The sequence below is a fragment of the Barbus barbus genome (genome assembly GCF_936440315.1).
Source record: "Barbus barbus genome assembly, chromosome: 12".
In the NCBI taxonomy this organism is placed as follows: Eukaryota; Metazoa; Chordata; class Actinopteri; order Cypriniformes; family Cyprinidae; genus Barbus; species Barbus barbus.
The window spans coordinates 7,816,661-7,842,064 of record NC_136740.1 but is presented as its reverse complement, the minus strand read 5'-3'; the positions used below and the strand labels follow the sequence as shown (position 1 = coordinate 7,842,064).

The window sequence follows — 25,404 nt, the reverse complement described above, 5'->3', positions numbered from 1 at the left end:
TGCAGTTTTACCAAAACACTTGTGAAAATTAATCAACACAGAAAAATTGTCTCTCATTTGTGAATTGTGATCCCTAGAATTGGTTAGTTTATCTATGAATTAAGAGTTTTTCTTTGGCATATGAAAGAAAAACTCTTTTTTTTTTTTACATAGAAGACTCAGAACAACACGTTTTGTTTGATAACTCTTTTTTTCTTCCATTTCTAGATCTGGATAACAGCAGTGAAACAGGGAGTAAAGGCTGGTACGTTTTTCTGGCCAGTGTAAGTCAACATGATCCAAACTCAAATGCAAACAATGTCTTTTTGAAGGTCATTTTTAAATTTAATTCTGTAACATGGTTAATCAAATAATTTGTCCGTACTGTTTATGTTATGGACATGAGCAATAGCCTACCTCAAATCATGTGGCCCAGGGTTTCCCAAAGTGGGGTTCGCGAACCCCTGGTGGTTCGTGAGGGAATGGCAGGGGGTTCGTGAGTTGGTACAGGGTATGCCTACAAGTGTATACCAGTAGCGAATTAATAAAAAAAATTATATTTAATTAAATCGTTTTTGCAAATGTATGTTACAGGTTTATACAATTGTCATGTAAATGTAAAATCTTAAATGCATAAAAATAATTCTCTTTTTGGAAAACCCTGTATTTAAAAAAATTATTGTGGAAAAAATGTAAAAGTAATATGAATTTTTATAATTTTCTGAGTGTAGTAATAACAATAGCTGTATAAATATTACTGCTATTTAAAACTGATCAAAATAAATGTTTTTAAAGTTAAACATGCAAATGTGCCATTAAATTATGGAAATATTTACTTCAGGTAAATAATTTATGTCAAAGGGGTTCGGCTGACAAAAAAAGTTTGAAACCCCCTGATGTGGCATATTGAGGAGAGGTGTGCCATTTCACGATTTTATCCTGGTGGATGTTTAAATGTATGAAAAAACCCATACACTTATAATGAACAAGAACTTATCAAATCTATGGATCATAATGCCATGTAGACTTGGAGGTGGGCATGTGGGCTAGTAAAACAAGCACCCACAACACCCTAGAAACTACAAAGCATTGACATGTGAAGTTTTGCACAATCAAGGACCACTCATATTTTCTTAAAAGGACATGAAAATCGTGTTATACAGCTGGAAAAAGTACTTCAAGCCAAAATTGCAAGTTAATTGCAAGATTTCATAAAACGGAGGAAATCATGTGAATGTTTTTGTTCTGATGTGCTCTCTGGCAAGCCCTGGACTTGCCTAGGATTGAAACACAAAGGTCCCCTCATCTGCATTCACAGAGGGCCTTCAGACTGCATTTTTTCACTTGGACTTAGACGGAGACAGCTTGAACTGTTTAGCTAGTAATTTGTGAGAAAAGGCTCTACATGCATGCAAGGCGCTTGTCAACTTGCACAGTGGAAGGGCAAAGTGCTTTCAGAGCTACTTCATTTGGCCTCAAACCATGAGGAAATTAAATTTGCCATTCTTATTTGAGCCCATAGGTTGAGGAGGCCTGAGCTTAGTACTTAAATTTACCCAATGTTGATACAACTGGACAGGAGATCAGGATGAGTGGAGCTGGTAGAGCAGAAAGGGTTTCCTGTAGAGATTGATTGTGATAATCTTTCTAATCTTTCCTGCTCCCTCGATATCCTACAGAAACTCTCTAAGACTCTTAACCACATACGTGCATATCTACAGGCCTTAAACTTGAAGGTTTGCCAAATTGTACTGCCCTGCTGACTCTTTCAGAAAATTTCAGCTATATACACTTTAAATAGCTATATATTTCAGCTATATACAAAGTATGTATGTGTATGTACCAATTCTAATGTGTGGTTCATTAACAGTGGCATTCCATTGGAAAGGAGAGTTCTGACCATGTTGCAGTGGCTTCATCTTCCGGATGCGGAGAGGTCAGTATGTAATAACACCCCCAAAATGCTTTGTGAACATTCCTTATTTGGTTGAACAATTAATTAAAAAAAGTTCAGAATTACCATAAATGTACTCTACAAATTTTTTTTTATTTTTTTTATTTTTTTTAGTAAATGTGACATGCACCTTTGCCTACAGAAAGATATTTCTCCATGTATTGCTTTTTTTAGGTTCATGGGGTTATCTTAACACATTATTAAATTTGATTTGCTTTAAGGTTAGACTTTGCCTTATAGTAACTTTGACCTTCACATCAGTACTGTCACTGCTTGTTTTTTGTAGATTTTCTTTCTTTTTCTTTTCTTTTTTTGGGTTAAAAGGTAACAGGTGTCTGTGATTTGCAGGCCATATGTTTATGCAATGCATTCTGAACAGCTGGATTCCTATGGCCACAAACTAGGACCCCACAGCACTGAGGTAAGCAGAGTGTACAGGAAACATTTGAATTGCTTAGAAGACCAGTTGACTGGCGTTGTCACACTTGCTTCAGTCACACACTTGCTCACATAAACATATATGATCATGCTGCAAATGTAACAGTAATGTAAACAAAGGCAGCCCAAATACAAACTCACTGCATAAACGTATTCCATTCACTTTCCATAGTGTGTGAATTAAAATTTGCTTCAAGCAAATTTGAAGACTGTTGATGTTGCTGGTGTTGCTTTGATGTTGAGCATTACACAGATGTTGTTTCCTTCTACAGCTTGACAGTGCACTGAAGGACATTGATAAGGTGATTGGACAGCTAATGAATGGCTTGAAACAGATGAAACTGCACCGTTGTGTCAATATCATCTTGGTTGGAGACCATGGTACCACATTTAGATCTGATTTGGGGTTTCTATGGATGATACTATTTTATTCTAAATTCTAAATAATTGATATTTATTTTCTTCTTCAGGCATGGAGGAAGCTCATTGTGACCGCACAGAGTTTCTGAGCTCTTACATGTCCAACACTGAGGACATCATCCTAATTCCTGGGTCTCTGGGACGAATCCGAGCCCGAAGTCCAAACAACTCTAAATGTTAGTAATTAAAAAGCAGAATGAGAGTTCTAGCCTGCCCTGTCCTAGTTGCATCAGAAATCACAAGATTTTGTTAACAGGAAATATAGTATGTCTATGCGTTTGTATGTAAATATATTCTTAGTGTTCAAACCAGCAGCAGTAATCCACAAACCAGCAGCCATATCACCCTGCAGCTCAAGACTGGTTGCTCACTGAAGCTAAGCAGGGTTGAGCCTGGTTAGTACCTGGATGGGAGACCTCTGGGGAAAACCAGGTGCTGCTGGAAGAGGTGATAGTGAGACCAGCAGGGGGTGCTCACCCTGTGGTCTATGTAGGTCCTAATGCCCCAGTATAGTGATGGGGACAGTATAGTGATGTCAAAAAACACTGGCTTTCGGATGAGACGTTAAACCGAGGTGCTGACTCTCTGTGGTCATTAAAAATCCCAGGATGTCTTTCGAAAAAAAGTAGGGGTGTAACCCCGGTGTCCTGGCCTAATTTGCCCATTGGCCTCTATCCATCATCATGGCCTCCTAAACACCCCCATATTCTGATTGGCTTCATCACTCTGTCTCCTCTCCACCAGTAAGATGGTGTGTGGAGTTCTGGCGCAATATGGCTGCCGTCGCATCATCCAGGTGGATGCTGTACACTGGTGGTGGTTGAGGAGATTCCCCCCCTTCATGTAAAGCGCTTTGAGTGCCCAGAAAAGTGCTATATAAATGTAAGGAATTATTATTATTATTATTAAACAACCTGGGATCATCCACATCAAAATAATCTGACAAATTGATTTTTGTTTTTTGTAATTTTGTTATATTTCAAGTTTTTTTTTTTTTGGGAAACCAAAGTTGACCATGATACCAAATTTAGAAAAAAAAATAATTATGTAAAAAAAAAAAGTTTTCTTAATTTTTCATCAAGATGCAATACTTCCTGTGCCTAAAGAACTTTTGCCTTTTTGGCTGATGTCACCTAGGCTGTGTGGGCTATTGGTTGATGTTAATTAAATGTCATGTTACAAGAGAAATATGTGTTGAGAGCATGTGACTTAGTGAGGACATTAGAATAGAGTACAGTGCACTATTTCTAGGAATTAATTTCTTTGAAAAGTATCAGGAATAAAAACAATTGTCTATCTCTCTTTTTTCTCTCTAGATGATGCAAAAGCAATTGTAGCAAACCTTACGGTGAGTGACTTTCTATAAAATACTTTATAATAGTGTACTTTTGTAAATTTACATCATACTTTACTAAGCCTTTTTATAAGAAAACACTTTCTGTTTGTCGAAATTAAGTGAGACTCTATACTTAATGTGATAACCTGCACCTGTGGTTACTCTGCTACCACACCTCTGTGAACATGAGTAGAACTGACGTGACGTCATACATCTACTCATAATTACTATAATAATTACTAAAAACAAAGTTAGTTCTGAAGAACGTCTTGCATTATTTGTGACTTTAGTCTCAAACAGTCTCTCAATATATTTTGGGACCACTGTATATTGATTATTTAAATGGTTCCAATTAAAATGTACTCTGGTTTTTTCAGTACAGAACGCACTGTTCTTCTTCACCAAACATGAAACTTGTTCTTCTACAGTGTAAAAAGCCAGACCAGCACTTCAAACCGTACTTGAAGCAGCATCTTCCCAAACGTTTGCATTATGCCAACAACCACAGAATTGAGGAGGTTCACTTGATGGTTGAGAGGAAATGGCACATAGCACGGTAAATTACCTACCACATAATTACTTTCAGTATTCAGGTATAAAATAGTTAATGTCCATTAATTTTCTTTGATTGATAGATACTTAAACCTAACTATGCAAAAATTATTTTCTTAAAGAGCGCTTTTGATTTATTTTCTAATAAAAACTTGTAAACATCCTTAAAACAAGATACATTTGCTAAAATACAAAAATACATACACACACACACACACATACATATATATATATATATATATATATATATATAACTTTGCTAACTGGATTTAATCTTGATTTTTTTTTAAGTTTAAGCGAAACATGGTTACATGATAATATTTTAACTAGTATGGTTGATATTCCAGGATATACGTGTTTTAGAAAAACCGATAGAGTTACAGGTAGAGGTGGTGGTGTATTAAAATACATTAAGGATTCATTTAAATCTACAGAGATTCCATTACCTGAAAACGTTTTAATAGAATCTTTTTGTATAAATGTTTCTCTTTCTCCACGTATGGAATTTAATATTGTAATATTGTATAACCCCCTTTAAGGATGTGCGGTTACGTTTTATGATAATATAGAATAATTATTTAAGGCCCGGTTTCACAGACAGGGCTTAAACTAAACCAGGATTAGGCCATAGTTCAATTAGGACATTTAAGTAATTTTTATAAACGTACTTAGCAAAAAACATTACTGGTGTCTATCTTGAGACAAAACAAAGGCACTGTTATATTTTAAGATCAGTCAGAGCAAGTTTATTTCAGTTGAAACAGCTCAGACTTAGATTTTAATTTAGGACTAGGTTTAAGCCTTCTCTGTGAAACCGGGGGTAAGTGTTTTAAAGGTAACTGTGAAGTACTTGTTTTTGGAGATTTTAAAATAAATTGGTTAGACAAGCATTGCAGAAAAAAAGAAAAAAGCTTAAGGATCCGACTTCAAAATATGATTATCAACAGATGATTAGTGGACCCACTCGTATTAGTCGGAAAACTCAAACACTAATAAATCTAGTATTTACGAATAAACCTAAACGTATAATTTAGTTTGTGAAGGACATTATATTTTCTTAAAACTAGACATGAAATAGACTTGCAGTTGTTTAAAGGACTGAGAAATCGAGTAACTAAGGAATTTCATACTTTAAAATCAAATTACTACATTCACATATTATCTGAAGTTAAGGGAAATGGTAACATAATATGGAAACAAATTAACAGTTTAATAAAACTAAAACGTAAAGCTCAGGATAAATATATTCTTAAAGTTGGAGATGACATTGATGACAGTTATATCGATTGCTTCTGTCTGTCCCTGTCTGTTGTGCAGCTGAGAGGTTTGCGATTGTAGCTTCGCTTTTCTGTTGAATCTCTATCTTATTTTCACTCTCTGTTGTTTAAAGAGTGCAGCGCGCATTCAGCGCGTTAGCATTAGTTAGCCGGTTAGCTTGTCACTCGCGGTTCCATTCGTGTTTCTATTCGTGCCTATTATTGTTTTCTTTTTTCTCGATCCATTTTCGTGAGTTCATCAAACAACAGTGGTAAGTGAATCATTCTTCAATCACGGTGAGTAATGACAACGATGGATTCACATGTGATAAATGCAGGGAAATAGTTAGGCTGACAGAGAAGATTTCAGAATTAGAGACACGCATCCAAACTTTAGTTGAGGACAGTAAGAATGTGAGGGCTGTAGATACTGCTTTGGATGCGACTAGCTCAGGGAGTCCTGTACATTGTTCGGTTCTAGTAGAGCCCGTGCAGCAGGGCAACTGGGTGACTGTGAGGCGGCGTAGTCGTGGGTCAAAACACCACTCTTCCGTTCCGATCAAAACATCAAGAACTATTTGGAAACTTACACTCTCCAAATAGTGTAAGTTTACCGCTAACTCTTAAGGAAATCACCCCAGAATTCATCTATGATCGCCAAAGTCTTCTGGATATCAGCAACGCATACGAGCATCAACTCTCGCCGGCGGCTACTGAGAAGCTACGAGGCCTTTGTTTACTGCTGGAGCCGGACCTCGAGACCGCGGCCTCGCCTACTGACGCTACCCGCACAAGGCAGCGTCGCAAGCGGTGTGAGAGAGGACGGAAGCGTGGTAAGCGCGGAGGTATACGAGCTAGGCTAAGAGCTAACCCCTCAAGACCGGCTCTTCCAACACTCATGCTCTCAAACACTCGCTCTCTGGAAAACAAACTGGACTTAATTCAACTCAGTCGATCTGCACAGCATGAGGCAAGGGACTGTTGCGTGTTTGTTTTCACCGAAACATGGCTAAACAACAACATCCCGGACTCCGCCATTCAACTGCACGGGCTATCCAACTTCCGAGCGGACAGAGATTCATCACTGTCTGGTAAGACACGCGGAGGTGGCTTGTGTGTGTATATCAACAAAGACTGGTGTAACAATGCTGCGGTATTATCAAAACACTGTTCATCGCTGGTGGAGTTTATGGTTGTGAAGTGTCGACCGTTCTATCTGCCGCGGGAGTTCACGGCCATTGTTATCGTTGCGGTTTACATCCCCCCCGTGTGCAAACGCTAAGGACGCGCTTCGTGAACTGTATAGTGCCATCAGTAAACAACAAACAAAAAACCCCGACGGCTTTTTCATCATAGCCGGTGACTTCAACCACGCAAACTTAAAGACAGTTTTGCCAAAGTTCTACCAACATGTGAACTTTGCAACAAGGGGAAACAACACACTGGACTTTGTTTACACAACAGTTAAGAACTCTTACAAGGCTGAACCCCGACCCCACCTCGGGTACTCCGACCACATCACTGTTATGCTAATCCCAGCATATAGACCAAACCGGTTGAAAAGCAGATCACAGTATGGCCAGACAATGCCACCTCAGCACTGCAGGACTGCTTCCAGGACACAGACTGTTTAAAGAGGCAGCCACCTACAACAACCACACAGACCTGAATGAGTACACGTAAGCAGTCACAGTTTCAATCAAAAAGTGCACTGATGATGTGACAGTCACCAAGACCATCACCACACGTGCAAACCAGAAGCCATGGATGACAGCAGAGGTTCGTGGGCTGCTAAAGACCAGAGATGAAGCATTCAGATCAGGAGATAAAGCAGCCCTCAAAACAGCAAGAGCCAATCTGTCCTGTGGCATCAAAAAAGCAAAACGGTCATATGCCCAAAAAATCAACAACCACTTCACAGACAGCAGAGACACACGGAGCCTGTGGCAAGCCATTCAGACCATCATTGACTACAAGCCCCCGCCACAGGCCTGTGATGAGGACACATCTCTCCCCGATGCACTCAACCACTTTTATTCACGGTTTGAAATGCAGAATGACACACCTGCACAAAAACTGCCCACACCTCCCAACGACCGGGCGCTCTGTTTGTCTCCAGCCGACGTAAGGAAGACCCTATCTAGGATTAACCCACGCAAGGCTGCGGGTCCTGACAACATACCTGGCTGTGAGACTGTGCTGCACAGCTGACAGATGTCCTAACAGATATCTTCAACACCTCGCTGAGCCAGGCAGTCGTCCCCACGTGTTTCAAATCCACAACAATCATACCGGTACCAAAGAAATCACCCGTGTCCTGTCTCAATGACTACCGTCCCATAGCACTGACTCCAATCATGATGAAGTGCTTTGAGAGGCTAGTCATGCATAACATCAAAACCAGCCTCCCCAACACACTCGACCCGCTCCAGTTTGCATACCGTCCAAACCGCTCTACGGACGATGCAATTTCCTCCACCCTCCACCTGGCTCTTACCCACCTAGAAAATAAAGACTCCTATGTTAGAATGCTGTTCATTGACTTCAGCTCGGCATTCAACACAATAATCCCACAACAGCTCCAATTCCCTTTGTAACTGGATCCTGGACTTTCTAACTGGAAGACCTCAGTCAGTCCGTGTCGGCAACAACACCTCGAGCACTACAACACTGAGCACAGGTGCCCCACAAGGCTGTGTGCTTAGCCCGCTGCTCTTCACACTGCTGACCCACGACTGTACTGCCAAGTTCAGCTCCAACCACATCATCAAGTTTGCTGATGACACAACAGTGGTAGGTCTCATCAGCAACAACGATGAAACGCACTACAGAGAGGAAGTGGCACAGCTGGCTGAGTGGTGTGGCACAAACAATCTGTCCCTCAATGTGGAGAAGACAAAGGAGGTTGTGATGGACTTCAGGAGAAACTCCGTTGACCACCCCCCACTGACCATCGACAGCTCGACTGTGGAGAGAGTCAGCAGCACTAAATTCCTGGGGGTGCACATCACAGAGGATCTCACCTGGATCACCAACACCATGTCACTCTCCAAAAAGGCACAACAGCGCCTACACTTTCTCCGCCGGCTGAAAAGAGCAAGTCTCCCTCCACCCATCCTCACCACATTCTACAGAGGCACCATTGAGAGTGTGCTGACCAGCTGCATCACTGTCTGGTACGGTAACTGCAGTGCTGCTGACCGCAAGACCCTCCAGCGGACAGTGAACACAGCTGCAAAGATCATCGGTGCCCCTCTCCCCTCCATCCTGGACATCTTCCTTACACGATGCTCCAGCAAAACCAACAGCATCGTGAAGGACTCCACCCATCCCTCCCACAGTCTCTTCCAGCTCCTACCATCAGGAAGACGGTACCGGAGCATCAGAGCCCGCTCCGCCAGACTGCTCAACAGCTTTTTCCCCCAGGCTGTGAGAGCCCTGAACTCAAACCACCCCACCCCCCTCTGAAACCCCATGCAAACCCCTACCTCCTGAACATGGACCACCCCCCACCCCAAACCTTACCACACCAAAGAAAAAACTGTATGGAACTTAATTTTTTTTTAAATTTATTTTATTTTTATTTTTTGTGCAATTCAAGTGTGCTACACACAGGTGAGTGGGCCTGTACAAACCACCTGTAGTAACACACTCTCCTCTATGTGCACTATGGACACTTTACACTATGGACACTCTCCTCTATGTGCACTATGGACACTTTACACTATGGACACTTACACTTTACACTATGTGCACTATGGACACTTACACACACTGCTGCGTGTGCACAATCTCACAAAAGACTCAGCAATATATGTATGTTTTACATGCTCATGCACTACAAATCATCCTGCACTGTTCCCCAACCAGCTGCTGACTCAAATGTCTCTCTTTGCACATGTACAGTATTTGTGAAGCATTCGTATATTTTGTATTTTTTATCTTCTATTTTTTAGTTTGTATAGGGTAATATTTATGTGAAGCATTCGTATAGTTGTATTTTTTATCCTTTATTCTTTTAGTTTGTATAGGGTAAATACTTATATATATATATATATATATAGTATACTTATAGTTAAATCTGTTAGTAGTGTATAGGTTTATAGTGTTTTTTACTTCATTGTTGTATGTCTGTATTTATGTAGCACCGTGGTCCTGCGAGACACGACATTTCGTTCCACTATATGTCCTCACATGTAGCGGAATGACAATAAAGCTCAACTTGAACTTGAACTTGATATGGCACATAGTCTTAGAGTTCGTACTTGACTAACTGGGGCCCAGGTCAGGAAGCAGACAGACTGGCTAAACCGACCATCTGCTAGCTGCTTCACGTCACAGAAGTCAGTTAATTCTCAGCACATAGAGACTCTTTCACCTAGATATCACACTATAGAGACTGTGTCTGTTCCCCAAACTAGAAAATACAGAAAACATCCAAACCAAAGTAAGAGTAACTATTTAATTGATGTTCAACAAATAAAAAACAGATATAATACAGATAAACAAATGATAATGCTTGGCTTATTGAATATTAGGTCCCTTTCTACAAAAGCACTTTTTGTAAATTATATGATCACTGACCATAAACTAGATGTACTTTGTTTGACAGAAACCTGGCTAAAACCAGATGACTACATTACTTTAAACGAGTCTACCCCCCCCCCAAGATTACAGTTACAAACATGAACTGCATCCAAAAGGTAAAGGGGAGGTGTTGTCACAATTTATAGCAATATTTTCAGTATTTCTCAGAGGTCTGGTTTCAAGTATAATTCGTTCGAAGTAATGGTGCTTCATATAACATTATCCAAAGAAACAAGTGTTAATAATAAATCCCCTGCGATGTTTGTACTGGCTACTGTATCCAGGGCACCATACAGACTTTATTAAAGAATTTGCTGATTTTCTACCTGAGGTAGTGCTGGCTGCAGATAAAGTCCTAATTGCTGGTGATTTTAATATCCATGTTGATAATGAAAGCGATTCATTGGATCAGCATTTATAGACATTCTAAACTCCATTGGTGTTAAACAACACTTTCAGGACCTATTCATTGTCGAAATCATACTCTAGATTTAATACTGTCATATGGAATTGATGTCAATGGTGTTGAAATATTGCAGCAGAGCGATGATATCTCAGATCATTATCTAGTTTCATGCATATTCCATATAGCTAAAGCTGTAAAGCCAACTCCTTGTTACAAATATGGTAGAACCATCACTTCTACCACAAAAGACTACTTTATAAATAATCTTCCTGATTTATCTCAATTCCTCCTTTTGATTTGATTACACCACTCAGTCTTTTTGGGTATGAGTCTATTAGCATGGCACATCGTGACTTCGCAATATTTGACCACTCTTCTTTGCAAAAATGCTCCAAATCTGTCAGATTGCGAGGGCACCTCCTGTGCACAGCCCTCACAGATTTTCAATCAGATTCAGGTCTGGGGTCTGGCTGGGCCATTCCAAAACTTGAATCTACTTCTTGTGAAGCCATTCTATTTTTGATTTGGATGTATGCTTTTGGTTGTTGTCATGCTGAAAGATGAAGTTCCTCTTCATCTTCAGCTTCCTAGCAGAAGCTTGAGGGTTTTGTGCCAATATTGACTGGTATTTGGAACTGTTCATAATTCCCTCCACCTTGACTAAGGCCCCAGTTCCAGCTGAAGAAAAACAGCCCCAAAGCATGATGCTGCCAGCACCATGCTTCACTGTGAGTATGGTGTTCTTTTGGTGATGTGCAGTGTTGTTTTTGTGCCAAACATACCTTTTAGAATTATGGCCAAAAAGTTCAACCATGGTTTCATCAGACTATAACACATTTTCCCACATGCTCTTGGGATACTTCAAATGTGTTTTTGCAAAATTTAGCCGGACTTGGATGTTTTTCTTGCAACCCTACCCTATAGTCCAGACATATGAAGAATATGGGAGATTGTTGTCACATGTACTACACAGCCAGTACTTGCCAGAAATTCCTACAGCTCCTTTAATGTTGCTGTAGGCCTCTTGGCAGACTCCCTGACCAGTTTTCTTCTTGTCTTTTCATAAATTTTGGAGGGACGTCAAGCTCTTAGTAATGTCACTGTTGCGCCATATTTTCTCCACTTGATGATGACTGTCTTCACTGTGTTCCATGGTATATCTTATGCCTTGGAAATTCTTTTTATACCCTTCTCCTGACTGAGACCATTTAACAATGAAATGCCTCTGATGCTTTGGAAGCTCTCCGGACCATGGCTTTTGCTGTAAGATGTCAGGAAAGGCCTACTAGAACAGCTAAACTTTATTTGGGTTTAATCAGAAGCACTTTAAATGATGGCAGGTGTGTATTGTCTCCTATTTAACATGAGTTTGATTGTGATTGCTTAATTCTGAATGCAGCCACATCCTTAGTTATAAGAGGGTGTGCACACTTATGCAACCATTTTTTAATTGAGTTTGTTTTTTAATTGAGTTGTTCAGTTGTACAAATTATAGTTTACATTAAAGGTGGAAAAAATTCTGAAATGCTTTATCTTGGTCTAATTTTTTTTACATCACAGAAATCTGGCATTTTAACAGGGATGTGTAGACTTTTTATATCCACTGTGTGTGTATATGTATATATATATATATATATATATATATATATATATATATATATATATATACAGGTGAATCTAAGAAAGATTAGAATATTGTGAAAAACTTATTTCAAGTGAAACTTTCATATATTCTAGATTCATTACATGTAAAGTAAAACATTTCAAGTTTTTTTTTTTTTTTTAATTTTGATTATTAGAGCTTACAGCTCATGAAAGTCAAAAATCCAGTATCTCAAAATATTAGAATATTTCCTAAGATTAAAAAAAGGATTTGCAAAACAGAAAAGTTAAAGTTTGTTAATTTATGCACTCAATACTTGTTCGGGGCTCCTTTAGCACAAATTTCAGCATCAGTGAGGTGTGGCATGGAAGCGATCAACCTGTGATACTGCTGAGGCACTACAGGTGCATCTCAAAAAATTTTAATATCGTGAAAAAGTTCTTTTTTTTTTCTTGTAACTTATTTCAAAAAGTGAAACTTTCATATATTTTAGATTCAGTATATGTAAAACAGTATACAGTACTTTACAGTATAAAGTAAAACATTTCAAAAGTTTTTTGTTTTAATTTTGATGATTAGAGCTTACAGCTCCTGAAAGTCAAAAATCAGTATCTCAAAATATTAGAATATTTACATTTGAGTTTCAATTAATGACCATCCCTAGAGTATAAATTCCGGGTATCTCTTCTTTGAAACCACAATAATGGGGAAGACTGCTGACTTGGCAATGATCCAGAAGACGAACATTGACGCCCTCCACAAAGAGGGTAACTCACAGAGGGTCATTACTGAAAGGTGTGGCTGTTTACAGAGTGCTGTATCAAAGCATATTAAATGCAAAGTTGACTGGAAGGAAGAATTTGGGTAGGAAAAGGTGCACAAGCAACAGGGATGACCGCAAGCTTGAGAATACTGTCAAGCAAAGCTGATTCAAACACTTGGGAGAGCTTCACAAGGAGTGGACTGAAGCTGGAGTCAGTGCATCAAGAGTCACCACGCTCAGACAACTTCAGGAAAAGGGCTACCAAGCCACTTCTGAACCAGAGACAACGTCAGAAGCGTCTTACCTGGGCTGTGGAGAAAAAGAACTGGACTGTTGCTCAGTGGTCCAAAGTCCTCTTTTCAGATTAAAGTACATTTTGCATTTCATTTGGAAATCAAGGTCCCAGAGTCTGGAGGAAGAGTGGAGAGGCACAGAATCTTGAAGAATCATCTCTTCAATGTTGCTTGAAGTCCAGTGTGAAGTTTCCACAGTCAGTGATGATTTGGGCTGTCATGTCATCTGCTGGTGTTGGTCCACTGTGTTTTCTCAAGTCCACAGTCAACGCAGCCATCTACCAGGAAATTTTAGAGCACTTTATGCTTCCTTCTGCTGACGAGCTTTATGGAGATGCTGATTTCATTTTCCAGCAGGACTTGGCACCTGCCCACACTGCCAAAGGTACCAAAAGCTGGTTCAATGACCATGGTGTTACTGTGCTTGATTGGCCAGCAAACACGCCTGACCTGAACCCCATAGAGAATCTATGGGGTATTGTCAAGAAGAAGATGAGCGACACCAGACCCAACAATGCAGATGACCTGAAGGCCGCTATCAAAGCAACCTGGGCTTCCATTACACCTGAGCAGTGCCACAGGCTAATTGCCTCTATGCCACGCCGCATTGATGCAGTAATTCATGCGAAAGGAGGCCCAACCAAGTATTGAGTGCATAGAAATGAACATACTTTTCAGAAGCCTGACATTTCTGTTTAAAATATCCTTTTTTTTATTGATCTTATGTAATATTCAAATTTTCTGAGACACTGAATTTTGGGTTTTCATTATCTGTAAGCCATAATCATAAAAATTTCAAGAAATAAAGGCTTGAAATATTTCACTCATGTAATAGTCGATATATATATATATATATATATATATATATATATATATATAAATATCAATCTATATAATAAATGGGTTTCACTTTCTGAAATGAGTAACAAAAAATATTAACCTTTTTCATGATATTCTAATTTTTTGAGATGTACCTGTATTGAGTCTTCAGCTCATCTGGATTGTTGGATTGACTGTTTCTCATCTTTCTCTTAAAAATATGCCATAGATTCCATATGGGGTTCTGGCCAATCAAGCACAGTAATATCATGGTCAGCAAACCACTTGGAAGTGCTTTTGGCATTGTGGGCAGCTGCTAAAGTCCTGCTGGAAAAGGAAATCAGCATCTCCATAAAGCTTGTCAGCAGATGGAAGCATAAAGTGCTTCAAAGTCTCCTGGTAGATGGCTGCATTGACTTTGGACTTGATAAAATACAATGGACCAACACCAGCAGACATCACGGCACCCCAAATCATCACTGACTTCGGAAACTTCACACTGGACTTCAAGAGGCTTTGATTCTGTGCCTCTCCAGTCTTCCTACAGACTCCAGACCTTGATTTCCACTGACTTGGAAACAGTGGACTTTGGACCACTTGAGCAACAGTCCAGTTCTTTTTCTCCTTAGCTCAGATAAGATGCTTCTGACGTTGGTTCTGTTTTAGAAGTGGCTTGGTAGCCCTTTTCCTGAAGACGTCTGAGCGTGGTGACTTTGATGCAGTATGACTCCAGCTTCAGTCCACTCCTTGTGAAGCTCTCCCAAATGTTTGAATCAGCTTTGCTTGACAGTATTCTCAAGCTTGCGGTCATTCTTGTTGCTTGTGCACTTTTTCCTACCCAATTTCTTCCTTCCAGTAAACTTTCCATTTAATATGCTTTGATACAGCACTCTCTGAACAGCCACACCTTTCAGTAATGACCCTCTGTGACTTACACTCTTTGTGGAGGGTGTCAATGATTGTCTTCTGGACCATTGCCAAGTCAACAGTCTACCCCATTATTGTGGTTTCAAAGAACAAGAGATAACTGGAATTTATACTGTAGGGATAGTCATTTATTGAGACTCAAATGTTAATGAAGAGTTTATGACAAAATGGCGCCGCTGTGTTCGGACGCCATTCGGGCCGCTCCTCTGAGATTTTGCTTTAACTTACTTTTTTACTTACTTTTACTTTCTCTTTTTACTCATTTTACATCTGCACTGATCACCTACAACATAGAAACACTTTTGGACATTGGAAACCGCTACACCAACCTGTTTCAGGACACTTTATCCAGGAATCCTTCATGGCCTTTGGAGATTCTTCGGAACGCGGAGACGAACAATAACCCCCCGAGGCGACGGATCAAGAAACACCGCGGGAAACGCGCTGGAATTCGAGAGAGACTCAGGAAAAGGGCTCACTGTTCTCCTCTCCCGAGCATTCTACTCGCAAATGTCCAATCCATGGAGAATAAGATGGACGATCTTAGAGCCAGGATTAGTTTCCAACGGGACATAAGGGACTGCAACATCCTTTGTTTGTCAGAAACGTGGTTTCGTCCTTGATCCCGGACACTGCTGTAACGCCCAGTGAGAACTTCTCTGTTTTTCGGACGGACAGAACAGAAGAGGCCAGTAAATCCAGGGGTGGAGGAGTGTGTTTCATGATTAACAAGAAATGGTGTGATCCCAGGAATATCTCCATTCTGTCGCGTTCCTGCTCACCTCATCTGGAACATCTTTCCATTACTTGCCGCCCATTTTATCTGCCCCGGGAGTTTTCATCGATCATTGTTACTGCTGTGTACATTCCACCACAGGCGGACACCGGCTTGGCTTTGTCTAAACTTCACGATGTGCTCAGCGGCTACATCAACAAACATCCTGACGCTGCCTTCATCATCGCGGGGGATTTTAACAAAGCCAACCTCAAGCAGGTCATGCCGAACTTTCATCAACATGTATCCTGTCCAACTAGAGGACCAAACACACTGGATCATTGCTACACTCAGTTCAAGGATGCCTACAAAGCCCGCTCACTACCAGCTTTTGGCAAATTGGACCATGCCGCCATTTTTCTAACACCGGGATACAAACAAAGGCTCGTTCAGGAACCTCCGGTGCAGAGAGTAGTGACGCGCTGGTCCTCCCACTCAGAGGCTATGCTGCAGGCGGCTCTTGATGACGTCGACTGGGACATGTTCCGGGCGAGTTTTTCTGACGTCAGCGAGTTCACGGATGTAGCATTGAGCTTTGTAAACACGCTAACCGAGCAAGCTACAGAAACAATAACGATAAGGACATTCTCCAACCAGAAACCATGGGTGGACAGATCAATCCGTGCTGCGGTTAACACACGAACTGCCGCTTACAATGAGCGAGTACAAAGCATCGTGCTATGCTCTCCGACGCGCAGTAAGAGCCGCTAAACACAGATACAGAGAGAGAATTGAGTCTCATTTCCAGCTCAATGACTCTCGACGGATGTGGCAGGGACTGAGGACCATCTGTGCCTTTGGAAACAAATCCTCCACGGAGGTGAGAGCAGATCCGTTGCTGGCCGACGAGCTAAACACCTTCTTCGGCCGCTTCGATGGCAACGCCCAGCGCGTCAGGAAGCAGCAGGCAGAGCAGCGATGATCCTGTTATCACCGTGTCGGAGGAGGAGGTTCGGAGGGCGCTAAAGAAAGTGAACGTCAGGAAAGCAGCCGGACCTGATGGGATAACCGGCCGTGTTCTGAGGTCCTGCGCCGATCAGCTTTAATGAGTCCCTTGCTACCGCCGTGGTTCCCACCGCATTTAAAAAATCCATCATTATCCCTGTGCCAAAGAACAATAAACCCTCTTGCCTGAATGACTATCGCCCTGTTACCCTCACATCTATAGTCATGAAGGTTTTTGAGAGACTTGTTAAGAGCCACATCTGCTCCTCCATCCCTGATACTTTGGACCCTCTTCAGTTTGCCTATCGCCGAAACAGATCTATGGACGATGCCATCTCTCACGTCCTCCACTCTTCCCTCACACACTTGGACAGCAACAATGGGAATTATGTAAGGCTGCTATTCATTGATTATAGCTCAGCTTTCAACATTATAGTCCCCATCAAGCTGGCTTCTAAACTCACAAACCTCGGCCTAAACTCCTCACTCTGTGACTGGATTCAAGACTTCCTCACCGGCAGACCTCAAGTGGTGAAAGTTGGCCAGTTCACCTCAAACTCCATCACCCTGAAAGTAGGAGCCCCACAGGGCTGTGTCCTGAGTCCCCTGCTTTACTCTCTCTACACGCATGACTGCGTGTCCTCTCACAGCTCCACATCTATTGTCAAATTCGCTGATGATACTGTGGTTCTGGGCCTCATCTCCAACAACGATGAGACCGCATACTTGGACGAGGTAGAGAGACTCACATCATGGTGCCAGGACAACTGTCTCTCTCTGAATGTGAGCAAAACTAAAGAGCTGATCATAGACTTTAGGAAGAGACAGCAGCAGCCCTACACTCCTCTTATGATCAGTGGGACCCCTGTGGAGAGGGTGAGCAGCTTCAAGTACCTCGGGGTAAACATTTCCGAGAACCTGACTTGGACTACACACATCCAAACACAGGTTAAGAAAGCCAGGCAAAGACTGTACCATCTGCGACAGCTGAGGAAATTCAGGGTCTCACCAGCAATCCTGAAAACGTTCTATTCAGGGACCATAGAAAGTGTACTGACTCAGTGCATCTCAGTGTGGTATGGAAACCGCTCCAATCAGGACTGCAAAGCACTACAGAGAGTTGTGCGCTTAGCTGAGCGCATCTCAGGGTCTGCTCTCCCCTCTCTGCAGGACATCTACCTCCAACGCTGCAAAAATAGAGCTGTTAAAATAATCAAGGACTAAAATCACCCTGGTAACCGTCTATTCACTTTGCTTCCATCTGGAAAGTGCTTCCGTAGCCTGATGGCAAAAACTGAGAGACTTAGGAGGAGCTTCTTCCCCCAGGCCATCAGGCTCCTAAACTCTAACTCTGTGTCATAACATCACATGACTCCATGTATATACCACTATATCAATAGCTATTCATAATTTTTCTCTACCTCATATTGCTGCTATTTAAATACCCTGGACAACTTTTTGCACATTCTTTTTGCACATTCCTCTTAGTAATATTTAAGTCAACAACATACTGACCTGTACTGACCTGCACATTTATATTTATATATATTTTTTTATCTCTTATTTTATTCCTCTTATTTTTTCTACTTTTCTTTTTCTTAATATTTGTATTCTATATAATTGCACTGTCCTTGGAGCGGACCTGACCTACATTTCACTGCTGGTTATACCCTGTATAATTGTGTATGTGACAAATAAAAATCTTGAATCTTATTTGCAAAAACGGATAACTCCGTTTTTTTTTTTTTTTTTTCAAAAATCATGTTTTTTATTATGTTATCATGTTTTTATTGTGTTTCATTGTGTTTGTTAGTTGTTGTTGTTTTTTGTTTTGTTTTTGTTTTTTAACCTAGTCAAAAAAACAAAACAAAACAACAACTGCAGTTTCATTGAGATTAATTGGAATGCACAATGAAAAAACATGAATTTTGAGAATTGTTAAAAATGGAGTTATCTGTTTCTGCAAATTAACTCTTCAAATATTCTAATATTTTGAGATACTGGATTTTTGACTTTCATGAGCTGTAAGCTCTAATCATCAAAATTAAAACAAAAAACTTTTGAAATGTTTTACTTTACATGTAATGAATCTAAAACATATGAAAGTTTAACTTTTTGAAATGTTACAAGAAAATTGTTTTACTTTTCCATGATATTCAAATTTTTTGAGATGCACCTGTATGTCAAGTCAAGTCAAGTTGAGCTTTATTGTCATTCCGCTACATGTGGGGACATACAGTGGAACGAAATGTCGTGTCTCGCAGGACCACGGTGCTACATAAATACAGACATACAACAATGAAGTAAAAAACACTATAAACCTATACACAACTAACCTACTGACAGATTTAACTGTAAGTATACTATATATAAGTATTTACCCTATACAAACTAAAAGAATAAAGGATAAAAAATACAAACTACAAACTATACGAATGCGAACTATACGAATGTGTGTGTGTGTGTATATATATTTACATTTACATATATATATATATATATATATATATATATATGTATGTGTATATGTAATATATTATTTATTTTTTCTTTCTTTTTCGGTTAAATTGTACATTATTGTACAAGGTTAAATTCATTAGCATGAGTTAATGCATTAGGTATCATGAAAAAAACAATGAACATTTTTAATAGCGCGTATTAATCAAGTTTAATGTTAATGTATATAAATACTAATGTTGATTGTTATTTCCTATTAATACATTCACTAATATTAAGTTACACAACTTAAAATATTGTATTAATGTAGAAATAAAAATTAACCTTGACTGATAAATACTGTATTGTTCATTGTTACACACGGTTCATGATACCTAATGCATTAACCTTATTGTAAACTGTTACCATTATTACCATTATTTTAAGCATGAACCTCCATAAATGTTCTTTGATTTCTGCTTAAGAAAAAAATGTAAGTAATTTCCTTTGTATTTTTTAAATATTTATTTTTACAGAGTACTGTGTTACTTGGTAGAAATACCTTTTTAGTTTTTCCTTTTTCCTTAGAAGCTTCTAATGACACCATAGTCCCTGGTATGCTCAGTTGATACTAAAATGGGAAGCTATAAACTCCAAAAAGAAAAAAAAGAAAAAAAAAGAAATGATGAGATCACTGTAATTAGCCAATAGTTTAAAACACTTCCACCATAGATGAGGATGCAAAAACAGAGAGGCAGGTCCAGCGACGGTTCCTCATAGCAGGGTTGACAACCTCCTCTGTTTGGTTTGGCTGACAGTAGCACACCAATGAAAGAAAGCATTGAAGCAGACTGGTGGAGATCTAGTCCTGTTTAATCAGTGGCTCCAAAGTCATGAAGTGAACTACTTTATAGCTTGGGCAGTCTCACTAGCCTTTAGGTCTTTGCATGAAGCAGACAGTTAAATTAACTACTCAGGTTTTAAGAAATTAAATAGAACATTTATGAGCAGTCTCTCGAAGATGCTGCATGGGACAAACACTTATTGCTGGAATCACTGCATTTACTGTAGTGTATGCTTTCCACTGAGTAAAAATGACTGTTAAAAAGTTTTAAAAAGTTTACAGCACAGTGATTACTGAGGTTTAGTGTGCTTCAGTCAAGTCATTTAGCTCTGCCACATAGCTTCACCCAGCATGTTCATTGACTGAACTGAATAGTGATTTATTCTAAGGAATTCAAACACTGGACTTATAGTATTTAAGCATGTCATCTACAAATACTAACTTGTTAGCAACATTAACAAGCCATTGTCTTGTGACTTGCTCTAATAAATATTTGAGACATTCTTGAAGTGGGAGAAAAAAAAACACGATGTAATGGTTTTCTTTGTTTTTTATTACTGAATATTTGCTTGTATGTTTTAAAGACTATTTATATTTATATAGTTGAAAGATTGCTCCATGTCTCCCGCAAATGTTTTTCTTTGAGGAGAAGAATGACCTACTTTGGTTGTGTCTCTCTGATACAGGAAGTTCTATGAATCAAAAAGGAATCATGGGAAATGTGGGTTTGCTGGTGATCACGGATATGACAATAAGATCAACAGCATGCAGGTTTGTGTATGAATTGCAATTTACATAGATATAGCTGAAAATGTTGTGATAACCTTTTTGGTAATTTAGTGACTTACTTTGATCTTCTTTTCAGACCATTTTCCTTGGATATGGACCATCTTTCAAATTCAAGACAAAAATTCCACCTTTTGAGAATATTGAGCTTTATAATGTCATGTGTGGTGAGAAAATCTCTCTTTTTCATTCTGTAGTAATCCTGACTAATCCTGATTATGGCATTCATTTTGAGTTTCAGTACAAAACCATGTTCAGGGTTGCCAGGTCTGCATGACAGGGACAGGTAAATGGTCCTCATAATATAAATACTCCCAAAACATAAAAAAAAAAAATTCCCAAGTTAACCGCTTTCACGCTACGGTGAGATACACGTACGATGAAGATGAATGCAAATAGTCTTTAATAAATCCACATAAGGGTAAATGATAGAATAGGCAGGCAGGAGACACACGTAGGGACTAAGTAGACAAAGGGAGGGATGGAGGGGGACATAGGAGGCGGACACAAGGAATGGAGAAAGGATGGTGACAGGGGAGGGCAAAGGGCTGGCAGGAAGGCAGGCAGACAGACAAGACAGGTAGAGGCTCTGGGGGAGGACGGACACCCGGAAGGAGGACTACGACGACAACCAAAGTTCAGGGTGGAGCTGACAGAGAGAGGATCCAGAGAAGACAGGAGGAGCCAGGGCGGACCAGATGGAGGAACCCAGGCCACAGCCATGATGGCGGCCCACAGTGGAGCCGATGGGGGGAGGAGCCATGGTGGAGGAAGGGCATATGGCGCTGGCGACCGAGGTGGAGGTGGGGATTCGCAAGGCCGCGGTGGAGCCGGAGCGACAGAGGACCAAGGTGGAGCCGGAGGGAGGAGCCTGACAGAGCCGGAGGAATGAGGTGTAGCTGGAGGAGTGGAGTCGCGAGGAGGCGGATAGTCGACGACAGACCAAGGCGGAGCCAGAGGTAAGAGGGAGCCTGGCGGAGCTGGTGGACTGACGGGCCGCGGCGGAGAGGAGGGAGCTAGGAGCCATGGTGGAGCCGCTGGGTCGATGGGCCGAGGCAGAGTCCGGGACTCAGAGGCTGGAGGCGGAGACAAGGGATCTCCACGATGCCGATGAAGACTGGCAGACCTGCGGCGATCCCACCGCACAGATGGTGGGCAGAAGGTGAGCAGAGGGGCTGCCAGGAGACAGCGGTGGCGATGGTGAAGACTGATACAGAGGTGGGAGAGGGAGGCAGGGCAGGAGTTCAGGATGCTCAGGGGGCTTAGGAACGTTGTTTTGCCCACACACACCACAAGGCCACTCCCAGCACCGGGAGTGCCAGTGACAGGGGAAGGACCTCCATGGTCATTTTAACACGGGCAGACTGATAGTTCAGGGCAGACAGATAGTTCAGATGAAGGCAGGAGAAGATGGGGCATGTCTGCATAAATATCCAAATCAGATACCACTGAGCTCGGCTCACCCTCAGCCATGGTGCAGTCGGCAGAGCTTCCCTCCGTGCTCTTGCCCCCATGGTGAGCTCTGTAGCCGGCTCTCGCACCTGGTCTGACGTCATCAGCAGCTCCGGCTCCGCTGCGATCCTCAGCTGTGTCGCTCCATGCGGCGATGGCTCGTTGGTCACAGAGGGCTTGAGCTCTCCGCCATCGGTGGGCTTGGGCTCCGCACAGCGGGGTGATGGTGGGCTGGGCTCTGGGTCCGAAGTGGAACTGGCAAGATCAGCCTCAGGACACAGGGTGCATTGAGATCCATTTCTCGCCAGTATCCACTCCACAAAGGCGGCAAAATCCTCTCAAGGGCCATCTTTGGACGATGGCGCTCTGCACGCGTCGTCCGGTTAGCTGGTGTGGTGAGCGATCTCCAGGAACAGTCTGGTATGGCCCTCGAGCGATCTTTCCCCCTTCTACAGCTTTCCAAGGGGTCCATGGAAAAAACAAAATACTGAAACACAGAAAACAAACGAAGGGGAAACACGCAGTTATACTTTTTGTCGGTCCGGTCTTCTGTCACGCTACGTTGAGATACACGCACGATGAAGATGAATGCAAATAGTCTTTAATAAATCCACACAATAGTAATTAACAGAATAGGCAGGCAGAAGACACATGTAGGGACTAAGTAGACCGGACGACAAACAGTGAACTGTACACAACTTAAGGCCAATTCACACCACAGACAAACGCCAACAAACAAGTTGGCTCAAGTTGGCCGTTGGATTTAGAATCTTATGAAAAATCATGTTCACACTGCACCAACATACACCGACCAACTCTCACTGACTGGGGAGAAAATGGATGATAAGCATGTTCAGTTGGGTGAAAACAAACTCCAACCAACGCCAACAGGGGTAACACACTGATCCAACAAACTCCAACAGACTAGTTTGTTGGTGTTTGTTGGCGTTTGTCTGTGCGGTGTCTCAGGCTGTTCTGAGATTCCTGTCAGAATGACATAGTTCTGTACAGGTCCCTCCCACGATAGTCGATTGTCAAGCCGTTTTACCTTAGACCCGCCCTGAGTGAGCTGTAATCAGTCCGACCCCCATTGTATCGAACTCCGGTGCAGGGGAAGACAAGATGTCTCAGATTAAGCAATTGAAGTGCTTTGTTGTTGGATGTAATAATGAATATAGCAGTCGTCAGTTACTCCCGACATCTGAGCCGCTGAATGATTAACGTACTTTGGCTTTGAAGTGAATGCGCCGATCCACAATCTGCCTAAATGCGTCTGTTCGCGTGAATCATTCGTAAGCCAGCCTCCTCTACAGAAGAAGTGAGTATAAGGGTTTTTTATGAATCTTTGCAAATCGCCTTTCCTAATAATGTACTAGTTAGCCAGTTTCACAGTTCTCCCCACAAAAGAGAGGGGTGGGGTCAGCAGAGCTTATTAGCTAAATGGACTGTAATAGCTTGCTAAAAACAGTGCTGATTTTGACAGGCTTAAAAGGGTGTTTTTTACGCTACTATTGAGAAATTTTAAACAAAGTATGTTATAGACTTTTAATGAATACCCTAAAGAATCATATCAACTTGTGGAAAAAGGGCATCCGGTGACCCCTTTAAATAGGAGGGCTGATGAGGGTAATGAATGACACACACCTGAACCAAATGACAATAATCAAGGAAAACTAGGTCAAACAGAGCACATGAGGAATGAAAACACAAGTCCAATGGGGTGTGACAACCGCCATTAAAAAAAACCTGAGCTTGACAGTCAATTGACATCTTTGCAAAATGTAAAGTATAGTTGTGAATAAATGAAATTAGAGCTGAGACAGGACAGGCTTAAAGGAATTTGTATGAATAATAAATACAAAAACACATACGGCAGCATGTTGCTTCATTTTTATTACCGGTAATGATCTTCTGCTTGCACATTATTTTTCAATATCAATCAATGTATTAATGCATGTGACCCCCTCTGTCTGGCGTCAAGAATCAACTATGTATAACATGACTTGATTAAAAGCAGATTATGTAATATACATGTAATTAAAATTCAAATAAATTAATTTCTATTTATAAATAAAAAATACCCACAGAAAATATGTAAAAGTTGTTCAATGACATAAAAATGCATATTTGGCAACTCTAATAACGCTTTACAGTGTGTGTCAGCACATACGATTTTTTTGCCTCTGTGTTTCCCAGATCTCCTTGGTTTGAAGCCTGCCCCTAATAATGGTACCCATGGTAGCCTTAACCAACTTTTGAGGGCCCCTGTATACATACCCAGCATGCCTGAAGAAGTGTGCAAGCCAAATCCTGCAGGACTGGTCACAGCTCTTAATGATGACCTGGGCTGCACCTGTGAAGACAAGGTCAGCAATAGAGTATTTTCAGATCTTAATAATTTTTTTACATGTCTATTAGGAAATGTTTATTCTGAACACTTATAATAATAGGTTTGTTAAGGTGAAAATTGCTATTACTGCTATTACTGTTGTTCATACTCACCCTAATATTTAGCTTTGGTGTGAAACTCATGACTTTTCATTTTTATCTGGCGGACAAAAAAAAAACAAACTACTCAAGTAGTTTCACTGAAGTCGGGACCCATATCATATTTTGGGGCCACTTGGGAACCACTCAGCAGCATGTTAGCAACCACATAGAGCACCATTGCAATCGCATAGCTACCATGGACAAGCACCACTTTCTTGCAAAATTATAGTTTCAAGAATATTTGTTTCTATTGAAAAATTGACAGTTTAGGAATATTGTGCACCGTTGTATGATTGCAGTTTTAATGAGGTGGATGACTAGATTCTAAAGTGTTGCATCTTAC

At 40.9% G+C, this 25,404-nt stretch overlaps 1 protein-coding gene across 2 annotated transcripts in view; it reads left to right on the top strand.

The window, feature by feature from the left end:
• enpp2 (ectonucleotide pyrophosphatase/phosphodiesterase 2) overlaps window positions 1-25,404 on the top strand; it is a 46,767-nt gene that overhangs the window by 7,504 nt on the left and 13,859 nt on the right. For both annotated transcript variants that reach the window (XM_079429839.1, XM_079429838.1), the window contains exons 9-18: window positions 208-263; window positions 1,850-1,915; window positions 2,282-2,354; window positions 2,644-2,752; window positions 2,842-2,967; window positions 4,108-4,139; window positions 4,556-4,683; window positions 21,020-21,104; window positions 21,199-21,286; window positions 24,768-24,937. In XM_079429839.1, coding sequence (XP_079285965.1) covers window positions 208-263; window positions 1,850-1,915; window positions 2,282-2,354; window positions 2,644-2,752; window positions 2,842-2,967; window positions 4,108-4,139; window positions 4,556-4,683; window positions 21,020-21,104; window positions 21,199-21,286; window positions 24,768-24,937 — 933 coding nt within the window. The remainder of the gene's footprint in view (window positions 1-207; window positions 264-1,849; window positions 1,916-2,281; window positions 2,355-2,643; window positions 2,753-2,841; window positions 2,968-4,107; window positions 4,140-4,555; window positions 4,684-21,019; window positions 21,105-21,198; window positions 21,287-24,767; window positions 24,938-25,404) is intronic.